The sequence below is a fragment of the Chrysochloris asiatica genome, unplaced genomic scaffold, assembly GCF_000296735.1.
Source record: "Chrysochloris asiatica unplaced genomic scaffold, ChrAsi1.0 scaffold00020, whole genome shotgun sequence".
Lineage (NCBI taxonomy): Eukaryota > Metazoa > Chordata > Mammalia > Afrosoricida > Chrysochloridae > Chrysochloris > Chrysochloris asiatica.
Genome location: NW_006408538.1, coordinates 15,414,939 through 15,426,961, shown reverse-complemented (window position 1 = coordinate 15,426,961; position 12,023 = coordinate 15,414,939). Strand labels below are relative to the sequence as shown.

Below are 12,023 nucleotides of genomic sequence, written 5' to 3'. Positions count from 1 at the left end.
GATGTGGAACAAGGTCTATCATTGTTGACGTCATGTGGATCCTGGCTGAAAGTAGAAAATACCAGAAAGATGTTTACCTGTACCTTACTGGCTTTCGAATATGTGGATCATGAAAAGTTATGGACAACGTTGCAGAAAATGAGTATTCTGAACACTTAATTATGCTCATGAGGAACTTGTACATAGACCAAAAGGCAGTTGTTAGAGTAGAACAAGGGAACACCAAATAGTTTAAAATTAGGAAAGGTGTGAGCCAGGGTTGTATCTTCCACCATACTTATTCAAGCTGTATGCTGAGCAAGTAATCCGAGAAGCTGACTTATATGAAGAAGAAAGTGGCATCAGGATTGAAGGAACACTTATTATGCAGACAGTACAACCTTGTTTGCTGAAAGTAAACAGGACTTAAAATACTTACGGATGAAAATCAAAGACCACAGCCTTGGGTATGGGCTGGAACTCAATGTAAAGGAAACAAAAATCTTTATCATTGGACCAATAAATAATATCAAGATAAATAGAGAAAAGATTGAGGTTGTCAAAGACTTCATTTTGCTCAGATCAACTATCAACATTCATGGAAGCCAGTGGTCAAGAAATCAAACAATGCCAAATCAAACATTAGGCAAATCTATTACACAAGACCTCTTTAAAGTGTTCAAGAGCAGAGACGTCAGTTTGAGGACTAAGGTGCACCTGACCCAAGTCATGGTATTTTCAATCGCTGCACATGCATGTGAAAGTTGGACAATGAATAAGTAAGACTGTAGAACTGATGTTGGAAGAGAATATTAAAAGCACCATGGACTGCTAGAAGAACAAACAAATCTATGTTTGAAGAAGTACAGCCAGAATGTTCCTTAGAAGCCAGAATGGTGAGACTTTGCCTCTCATACTTCAGACATATTGTTCTTATTGTTAAATGCCGTTGAGTCGGTCCCAATCCATATCAGGTTTCTGAGATGCAAGCAGCTGGTGAGCTTGAACTGCCGGCCTTGTGGTTCAAACCAACTTTGCAGTCCAATGCATTAACCCAGAGTAAGTCCAACCATATTGTTAGGAGGGACCCGATCCTGGAGAAGGACATCATGCTTGGAAAGTGGAGGCTCAGTGAAAAAGAGGAAGACTGCCAATGATTGGCACAGTGGCGGCAGCAATGGGCTCAAACATAGCAACGATTGTGAAGTGGGCACAGGACTGGGCAGTGTTTCCTTTTGTTGTGCATAAGGTCACTATGAGTGGGTACCAACTTGACAGCACCTAGCGACAACTGATGCACACCTACCACCACCACACCGCCAGTTGCTGTCAAGTTGAGTCCCACTCAAGGAGACCCCATAGATGTCAGTAGAATTACGCTGTACAGGGTTTGCAAAGGTGGATTTTCAGAAGCAGACTGCTGGACATTTCTTCTAAGGCACCTGACGGTGGACTCTAACCACCAACCTTTCAGTCAGCAGCCAGGTGTGTTAACTCTTTGTACCACTCAGGGATTCTTCCACACCTAGCACACATTTCCTTTCTGGAAGCCCATGAATCCTTTCCATGATCCCCTGGTGGACTGACCCAGCTAAGTGTCTGGCCCCATGCTCACACCTGAAATCAGTGCCTGGGAGTTCCTCATTGGGAAGGAGCCAGTCAGGCCGTAGACGCTGCTACCGAAGATGGTGGAGGCACTGCTGATGAGCACCATGCAGACCATGGTGACAGCGAAGAAGCCATTGGTCCAGGAGGAAGTATCCACTTTCACCAGAATGGTCATCACCATGAAGATGGCCAGCATCATGGTCAGAGAGGTCAAGACGCGGACCCGGACTGGAACCCTGGGCGAGGAGTCAGAGGTGGTTAGAGAGCCATCGGGTGAGCCACCCTAAGGAAGTAGGTGAGCTCAGCAGTTGGCAGCGTCCACTCTGGAGTCAGAAGGCCTGGGTCTCAATCCTATTTTCCTGCCTCACTAGCTGTGTGGCCTTGGGAAGTTACCCAATGGCCCTGCCTTCAGCTTCTGTAACTGTACAATGGGTAACAGAACTGTTAGGGGTTGAATTGTGTTCTTCCCCCAAATCTTAGGTTATAATCCCATTTGAGAATGGATAACTTTTTTATGTTAATGAGGTAACAGTAGTGTTGTTGCTGTTAACTGCAGACCTTGTGATTAGCAGTCCAGTGCTGAGTCTATACTGTCATGGGGTGCTTATGAAGATTTCAGAAGTTGAGATGTGTTGGTTGTGGGTACAGGGCAAAAGCTAAGTAAATACTGCATCTTGCTGTGGGGTCCAAGGGCAGGATACAGGGCTGTCAAATCCTTCTGCTCCTCTTGACCAGCAATGCCCTCCGGCTGGTTTTATATAGTGTTTAAACACAACCACCACCCACTGGACTCCTGCCCCCCAGACTTTGCAGTGGGGTGTAGCAGAGGGAAAGGGGGAAGAATATAATCATTATCCTCAAGGCACACATTCCCGTAGCACTTAATTTGTGTTAAACACTCTTCCAAGTGTTTTCTATATATGAACACCCTTAATTCTCTTACCTAGCTTATGTATCCTCTGCGCACACCAGCTCCATAAAATAGGTACTCTTACCTGTCCCCTGCACACACTAGCTCCATAAGATAGGTACTCTTACCTGTCCTCTGCACACACTAGCTCTATAAGATAGGTACTCTTACCTATCCCCTGTGCATACCAGTTCTATAAATAGGTACTCCCATCTATCCCCTGCACACAGAGGAGGTGCAGAGAGGGTAAGGGACTTGTTCAAGGACACTTGGCTGGTCAAGGGTAGAGCTGGGCTCTGAATGCAGGAGGTATGCTCCAGGCTGTACTCTCAGAAAGACACTCTCTTGCCTCCCCACAATGGAGGCAACATGGTGGTATCAAAGGAACCAGGGGAATAGAGGTGACTGGAATGGTCTCAGAATGTCCTGGCCAGCAGCTGATGCCAAGGTTTGTGCCCTCTGGGACCAGGTCTCCTCAAGTTCCCAATACCATGCCTGCACATTCGATCAGACACTCCCTCCAGCCCCATCCACATAGATTGCCCTGGGGAAAGAGGCAAGAGGTAGAGGCTTTCTGGGAAGCTGCACATTTCTATTCTAGGGAGCAAGAATACCATCTACATGGTCTGTTTAAATCATCAGATTAGAGTAAGCTTTAAATTGGACCAGACAGTGAGTTGTTCATTTTTCTGCTAACCAGTGGGTGGAGGTTGGGTGAAAAGCAAGATTAAGGATACAAAAAAATTCTTGATAAAAAAGTAAAAGGTAAAGTTGAACAGTAGAAAAGACACATAGTATGTCTGCCGATGAGTTTGAAGTGAGGGGTGTGAAAAGCAGTAACGGGTGTTCTCCAAGGGCTTTTGTGGCCACAAAGTGTTGAGTTTCCTTAAGCATCTCAGCAGGTGTTGCCTCCACTACTTAAGTGGGGTGGGTAGAGTGAAGGAAGGTCAGTGAGTGAGTACCTATGTTGTTGGGACAAGAACCCAAGTCCGCTGGTCCCTAGCCCAAGACACAGTCTGCTCAAGTGTGTCCTCTCTGAAGTATACGTTCAGCACACATTTACTGAGAAGCTACGGGGTGGTGTGCGTGGAACACAAGGCAGACCCAGGGAAGGCATACCATAAACTCATCATTGTACCCTAGTATGTGCTCCACCAAGAGAACCAGAGTGCATCAGTGGACAAATTGAAGGCATAAAACCCTCCCTGCGGATCATTTAAAGATTTTGGAAGCAAAATCTAAGCTGAAGTGTAAGACATGAAGGGGGACATATATGTGCGTGTGCACCAAGGTTTTGAATGGCTCATTCTGGTTTGAGCCCCCTGCTAAGAATTTGCATTTCCACCACTGACTCAGAATCTATATTTTAACAAGCTCCCCAGGTTCGAAGCCTGGTTGTGGGTGCAACGCGCAGTGCTGGCTTAGGGCAAATGCTCAGTAAATACTGCCTCGTGCTGCCGGGTTCAAGGGTAGGATACAGCGCTGTCAGAGCAATTCCTCTGCTCCTCCTGCATGGCGATGAGCTCTTTCTGGCTTCGTCTAGTGTTTAAACACAGCAACCACCCACTGGACTTCTCTCCTCAAGACTTAGCAGTGGGGTGTAGTGGAGGGGAGGGGTAAGAAGATGCATATGAGATGATAGCATGTTGACAGTTCCACCAGAACTGAGAGCTCACTGGAGTGCAGAGAGGAGCCTGGAGAGACACCAAGCCCCACCCTGTAAGGCCCTGTCCACCTTGGGTCAGCATTAGGGCTTGACTCTGTAACATGGGGTGTGGAGTGGACATGCTGACTTGGTCAGCACTCCTGCACTAGGAGACCTCTCTTTCCTCTAGGCCAGATCCTAGAGAGGTTGCCAGCCTCATGGTCCATACCAGCCCAGTTGCAAGAGATGGGTACAGGGTTCTATGAATTCTATGCCTCAGGCCACAGGGACTGATTTAGGGATTAGCACATGATCCAAGTAGGGTCTCCCTCAGTCTCCCAGGATTGGCAGCGAGATGTTCTCTCTGCTGCGATTGTGTCTCCGGCTATTGGTCACTATCTTGCCAGCTATGTGGGGAGAGGCTACCTAGAGAAGGGAGCCAAGCACAGGTTCATATATCACAGAGATGGCGCACAAGGTGGAACCCTCTTGGTGTTTGTGATCTCCTGTTGTTAAATGCCATCGAGTTGGTTCCGACTCACAGTGAACCTGTATAGAGTGTCCACGTTGTAGCTGGTGAGTTTGAACCGCCAATCTTGTCATTCAAACTGACCTTGCCGTCTGGGTGCTTGTCCTACAGCATCACACCAGGACTCCTAGGTTCAATTATAAGGAGTTCTGATGGCGTAGTGGGTTACATGTTGAACTGCAAACCGCAAATCAGCAATTCAAATCCACCAGGTGCTCTGTGCGGGGGTGGGGTTGGAAATGAGGCTTTCTGTTCCCATAAAGGTTTACAGCCTCAGAAACCCTAGGCACACAGCCAACTAGTCAGGTTCAATGATGCCTGTCGGTAGACCTCTCTTTAGTTTCCTCCTAGAGAATGACTCAATTCAATTTTGTGTTTGGAGTCCTGGTGTGGCACTGGAGGACAAGGTAGGTCTGAAGTTCAAGGTCAGCAGTTCAAACTCACCAGCCGCTCCTCAGAAACCCTATTCAGGGTCACTATGAGTTGGAACCAACTTGGCAACACTTAACAACAACAACAACAACATCATTTGTTACAGTCCCTGGGTGGTACAAACAGTTAACAGGCTTGGCTACTAACCAACCAAGAGGTTGGAGGTTCATGTCCACCCAGATGTTGTTGTTGTTTTTGGTAAGTACTAGTGAGTTTAGGGTTTCCGTGAAGTATCACCCTCATTGATTAGCAGCCCACTGCTGATTCTGCAATGCCATATCAGGGCCAGCACCCATCAGGGAACAAGGCCCGGTGATCTATCATCGAAGGTCTCCTCTGACATACATGGGGTCACCATGAGTTGGAATCAACCTGATGGTGTGTCATATATTACCAACCAGGCCCACAACCCCAAAGAGGTATGTAGGGTGTTAGCTGGGGAGCGACATGGTCAGAAACTACACAGGGATGCTGCTGGTGCTCTACCCACATGACCGCCCTCTTACCATTTTGCGAACCACTGGTCCATGAAGCTAACTGGCAGTGACAGGTAATGAACACCTGCAACCAATGTCTGGGAGAAGCTGGTGGATAAATACTCCAGCATCCTCACCTCTCGAACAGGGTAATTCCCGAGTTCCCAGCTCTAGGCTCTGGTCACCCTGGTGGGAGCTGGTGTGACAAGGCACCTTTATCAGCTGCCTTCACTTGTCTGCCTCACTTCGTTCCTCTCCCATCTTCACCTCCCAATCTACGTATCTAAAGGATGGGCTCTGTGAAGCCCCACACCAAGACTCACTCTGGGGTTTCTGTCACCACCCTGGGGGCTGCAGGGTGGTTGGCCTGCAGAGGGGCTGGAGGATCGCCTTGGAGGCCAGCACCTGGGCAGACCCATGGAGGCCCAGAGCATCTATTGTAAGTGCACACAAGGTATCCTGGAGGCTGGGGGTCAGGCCTGGAGTGATCTTATACAACCAATTCTGTCCCACAGTGGGAGCTACTAAAAGACTCAGCAGGGGTGCAAAGCCTGGGTCAGGTGATCAGAGGTCACTTAACTCACTAAGTGACCCCAGGCAAATCCTCAACCTCTCTGGGCCTTAGTTTGCTCATCTTTAATCAGAAGAGGCTGGTCAAGGTCTTTTCCAACTTATGTTTCTAAATCTGAAGACATTCAAGTGGAGGGATAGGCTGCGGTCCAATTCCAGAAAAATTATAGCCAATCCCAGGGGGGAGATGGTGGCAGAGGCCAGAGCCACACTATGAGGGCAGGACCTGAGTGTTCTCCATCGCCCCCTGTGCCTAGCCTGGGGGCCTGGCAGGTGAAGGTTCACGGGAGACACAAACTAACAAACAAGAACATGAGTGGTGGGGCCCACCCTCTCTGCTCTGGGTCCTTTCTGTATCACAGGGAGTCCAGCTGTAAACATCTGCAGTGTGTCCATTTCCATCAGGGACTGGCCTCTGCCTCTACCTCTTGTGAACCCAGAGCCGAAAAAGTCCACACCAGGAATGCTGCTTGCACCCAGAAGCACTCTGAGCTTGTCACTGCAAGGTAATTAGCTGCTTGCACAGGAAGGTAGCTCTAGAGAGAGCTGGGGGACTTCTGACCCAATCAGCCCCAGGACTGAGACAAGGGAAAAGCGGGCAATGAGGACACAAACACCACATGCATTACAAGAAACAAAAACCGAGCCTCTGTTCCCCCTAAGGTTCCTCACCTGCACTCTCCTTCCTGCTTGCTAATTACCTGCAGCCTAAACCACTCCAGAACCCTCCATCCTGGCTCCTGATGGCCTGCAGGGATCTTGCCCAGGGCTGTTTTCAGGACAACGGAGCTGCTGTTCACCGGCTGCCCACATGTGCTGATGGGGGCATGCCGGCTTTACCTCTGCTGCTGCCATCCAGGCAGGGAAAGTGGCCCGGGAGCCAGTGACACTGTTGGGACTTCAGGGAACGTCCAGACAAGTGTCATCACCAGATTAGTGGATCTTCTCTGGGGTAGGGGTGGCCGAGATGACCCCTGCTCTGTGGCCTGGTTCAGACCACTTGGGGAGACTCAGAAAGGGTTGCAGCCACCCCCACATGCCAGCTTCCCTCCCTGACTGGTGAGGGCTTGGTACCCCAGGGGACTGATTTCTTCATAAGTCTCCAAAATGTAAATCCACCTCATAAGTATTTATGATGCTGAAGATTTAACATAATAAAACACTTGCGATTATGGATAAGCTAGTCAGGGAAGACCAGGGTCCTGGGAGTGGGGGGAGGAGACATTTCAATCTCATATATTAAATAAAAAACAACAACCTAGCTCAAAACTGTCTCCCCACAGCCTGCAGAGAAGCAGCCAGGGCGATTGTGAAGGGGTCCTGGTGGTGCAGTGGTTCTGAGCTTGGCTGCTAACAGGAAGGTTGGTGATTCAAACCCGTCAGCTGCTCTGCAGGAGACAGATAGGGCAGCCTGCTTCTGGAAACACTGCAGCTTGGAAGCCCTGTGAGATGGTTCTACCCTGGCCTAGGAGGTTGCTGCAAGTCAGAATCAAGTGGCTGTTGATGGACTGGACAGAGGGCATCATGGGAGGCCTGTGAAGGAGAGGCAGGGGAGAGGGCTTCCCCCACCACTGCTCTGTGACCCCTTTCTTCCTTGTCCTCCTGCTCTCATGGCCCCTGCCTTTTCTTCCACCTCCTCTTCTACAGGCAGCACCACTAACACGGTTCCGTCCTTCAGGGGTACCTGATGCTGAGGAAACGCCTGCCCCTGCATTTGGGCAGGCCTCCACTCTCCTCCTGGACTGGGTCTCTGGAGGCCGCACCCTCACTGCAGAACAGTGCCAGGAGGAGGTACAGGCCAGGCAGGCAAAGGCCAGCGGCTTTTGAAAGGACCTGCAAGGCCTTCAGGCCCATCTGAGGCTCACTGTCTTTCTCATTCTTCCAGCCAGAACACGGGACTCTTGGAGGGTTTTCTCAGATGGCTGCAAATTCTTTGACACTCCTTCCATGGAGAGCTGGCGTCTGTGCCCCCTTGAAACTGAGTGGGCGGGCTTTGTGACTCCCTAGGCCAATCCTTCACAGCAGAAGTGATGCCTCCCTTCTGCCTCTCTTGGAACATTCCTTGGAGCCTTCTGCCCCAACAGAAGCAGACCTACTTCTGATGAGTGAGTGCTGAAGAGGAGAGACACAGAGGGGAGGCAGGTGTCCAAGGGCAGCTGCTGCAGGCCCTGGCACTGTCTGACCGGAAGCACTTGAGAGACACCAGCAAGCCCGAGCAGCTAGCAGAGCCTAGGTGACCAGAGAGCCATGTGAGATGCCCATTATTGCTATTGTTTGAAGTCCTATCATTTGGACTAGATTTTTAGCCCAGCAATAGATTATTGGAGTTGCTTCAAAGTATAGTATGTTTGGAAAGCCTGGCCTAGTCAGGGTTAGCACACAGGAAGCATAGGGTGGCCGCTCTCTTCTCCTGCACCCAGAGCTCCCTCCCTGAGACCACACCTGCATCAGAATCCTGTGCAGCTGAAGATCCAGGCAGTCCCTACTAATTGGGCAGAGCTGGGTAAAACAGATTTGCCATCTGTGTTCTAGGTTTCAGCAGGCTGTACCTAGGAAAACCCAGGGTTCTGGGTCATCATGTAGCTATTGTAGAGTCCTGGTGTGGCACAGTGGGATAATGCACTGGACCACAAGGTTGGTGGTTCAAGCTCACAAGCTGCTCCTTGGAAACCCTATACAGGGCTGCTGTGGGTCGGAACTGACTTGATGGCCTGCCCAAACTTAACAACAACATGTAGCTATTGTAACCCCTAGTGACAATTTAGGGAAAATATAAGCCAAGGACCTTGGGTTGCTGCCCATGTAAACATGAATTGGTAATAGATAACCGCAGTCACCAGTAGGGTCTCTGGGCCAATTTGCCTGGCCAGCTTCTATATAATTCTTTCCCCCATAGTGCATCTCAGATGTAGATTTTCCATGCCCTTCACCAACATTGCTGCTGTTGTCATTCAGTGCCACTGAGTCAGTTCTGACTCACAGTGAACCTGAATAGGTGTCCGAGACCAGCTGGTGGGATTGAACCACCAACCTCATGGTTGCCAGTCCAGTCCTTATCCTACAGTGCTATACCAGGACTCCATTATTGTTGGTTGTTGTTGTTAAGTGCTGTTGAGTCAGTTCTGACTCATAGTGACCATGTATAAGGTTTCCAAGGAGCTTGAATCACTAAACTCGTGGTTCAAACCAACCTTGCAATCCAGGGCATTAACCCACAGCACCTGTTGTTGGTTGTTGTTGTTAAGTGCCGTCAAGTTGGTTCTGACCCATAGCGACCCTGTAGCGGGTTTCCAAGGAGCAGCTGGTGAGCTTGAACTGCTGACCTTGCAGTTCAAACAGCTTTGCAGTCTGGAGCATTAACCCACAGCACCATACCAGGGGCCCTGTTGTTGGCAGGTGCTGTCAAATGGGTTCCAACTCATAACAACTCTATACACAACAGAATGAAACACTGCCTGGGTCTGCTCCATCCTACGATTGGCCCGTTGTTTTCATTGCAGTCACCGTGTCAGTCCATCTCATTAAGGGTCTTCCTCTTTTTCACTGACTCTCTACTTTACCATATATAATTCCCTTCTCCAGGGACTGTTCCCTCCTGATACTATGTCCAAAGTACATGAAACTAAGTCTCACCATTATCACTTCTAAGGAGCATTCACCAACACAATGTCAGGAATTCCCCACCAACCCCCATTGTGAATGGTCAACACAACAGTTAGTTTTACCAGTTTACCACTGAGCAGTTAAGCAACCCATTCCCACATCTTGAGAGCTAGAGCTTAGATGCTTCCCTTCTAACTGCTCTCAGAAATGCCCCAAAGGCTGGCTTCCATAGCCTTGCTCTCTGGCCACACCCTGTCATCTGTATGGTGATTCTTGGCTCCAGGGCCAAGAAGATCCATGTGCCTCCAACACCTCCTACTGGTTACTGACTAGATGTCACCATGTAGTTGGTCGGTGAACACCCAGTGCGATGACTGGGGAGTCCATCAACAATGCACTAGGTAACTGACCTGACCTTTTCATCTTCTGGACAAGTCTAAGCTGCTTGCCTCCTACTTTGGTTGCCACCTGTGATGGCTAAAGGCTGTGTGTCATCTTGGCTGGGCCATGATTCTCTGGCATGGTGGTTTTGTAGTGCTGTAATCACCCCCATGTGGTGTGATGTGATTAGCCTTGATGTGATGTAAGAGGATTAGGATGGGGTACACCATCTTACTCAGGTTGCAGCCCTGATTCAATATAAGAGGATTAGGGTGAGATGCAACCCCTGAATCTAGCCCTAGCTCTGATGTAATGTAAAGGGAATCTCACAGGGAGTGTGGCCTGTATCAAAGATATATGAGCATCCTGACAAAGCTCTCTTGGTTTTTGCTCACTTTGGACCCTGCATCCTGCTCTTATCTGACCTCTGGTTTGTGAACTTGAGCCAGCAGCCTGCCACACTGCCTGCAGACCTTGGGATTTGCTGCCTTCTGCAGTCTATGAGCCAGCAGCCTGCTGTCTGGCCTGCCGATCGGTCTTGAGTTTGTTAGCCCCTGCAGCTATGTGACTTGGGAGAAGCCTCCAACTTGCTGTCTGACCCATGGACTTGGACTTGCCTGCCTCTACAACCACGTGAGCCATTTCCTTGAGGTAAATCTCCCCCTATATAATCACATGTAAGTGTCACTGGGTTTACTCTTACTCTAGAGAGCCCAGACTAAGACACTATCATTTAAGCAGGCAGGAAACAAAAATAGAAAAGAGCAGCTGTGGATAAAAGGGAGTGGAGAAGGCTGGGAGCAAAGGTTGGGAGTCTGAAGAGGGGAAAGCTACATACCTGTTGACAAGCACAAAGTTGGCCATGAGGCACAGGACCGAAGGCACGGTGGAGGCAACGGCAAAGTAGCTCTCAAAGTAGTTCTGTAAGCACACAGGTGAGGAGGCTGCTGAGGTCACATGCAGGGTGGAGGTGAGGGGCTCCTTGAGGAGCAGGCAGGCAGGAGGAGCTTTACCCCACTGTCTTCAGACATCTAGGAGGGATGAGTAAATCCACTCCAAGACAGCATGGCCCATCTCCAATATAAGTCCACTCATCCCACCGCTCAAGAGATACCAATGGAGTTGTGTTGGGGTCCTAAGGATGGATAAGACACTGTCCCTCCCTCAGTGAGACCCCTGATGCTTTACAGCTCCCACTCTACCTGCCCCACACATGGACTGAGACAACGGGGGCAGTTCAATATATCCCTAACAAAGGGAAACATCTGCCTTACCAGCATTCTTAGGCCACAATCAAATTGTAGGGTTTTATAAATACCCTAACCATGTTCTCGCAACTAAGTGAAACCCTTAGAAATACGCCAGGCTCCTTTTACTGCAGGGAAACTCTGCTCCGGTTCTGGATTTGTTTCCTCAATAGAACTGCTATAAGAGATGGAAGCTATTTTGGAAGGTGGCTCCTAGACTGGCCAGCATGAGGAGAAAGGGCATTTTCGAGGGGCACAGCTCAGGGGGTGTGATGGACAAAGAGTGAGAAGACCACACCCGAGATGAAGATCCTTCTGATTATAGTGTACTGGGGCGTGTGGCTTAAGAAGCTGTGTGGCAACTCTATGTATTTGTTGAAACCCAGAGACGTGTCTGCTTATGAGGGTGGATTTTGCTGGTGCATATTCTATCTAAACATACTTGACTTTATAAAGGCACCAGAGAGAACTGTGGCTACCTACACACTTCTGCAATGACAGTACTCCACCAGAGGCAGCAAAGACAGACACTCAAGCTACATGGGTGTTGGGGCAAGTGGAGCTACACGCATGAGTATTTAGAGAGTTGATGGAGGATGTTTCTACATATCTATTTAAATAAATACTACAACGAAATGTGCAA

At 49.2% G+C, this 12,023-nt stretch overlaps 1 protein-coding gene across 1 annotated transcript in view; it reads right to left on the bottom strand.

The window, feature by feature from the left end:
* Positions 1 to 12,023, bottom strand: part of SLC29A3 (solute carrier family 29 (equilibrative nucleoside transporter), member 3) — a 28,329-nt gene that overhangs the window by 9,567 nt on the left and 6,739 nt on the right. Inside the window, exons 2-3 of the mRNA XM_006835862.1 lie at positions 10,972 to 11,054; positions 1,597 to 1,823 (exon numbers count right to left, since the gene is read on the bottom strand). Coding sequence (XP_006835925.1) covers positions 1,597 to 1,823; positions 10,972 to 11,054 — 310 coding nt within the window. The remainder of the gene's footprint in view (positions 1 to 1,596; positions 1,824 to 10,971; positions 11,055 to 12,023) is intronic.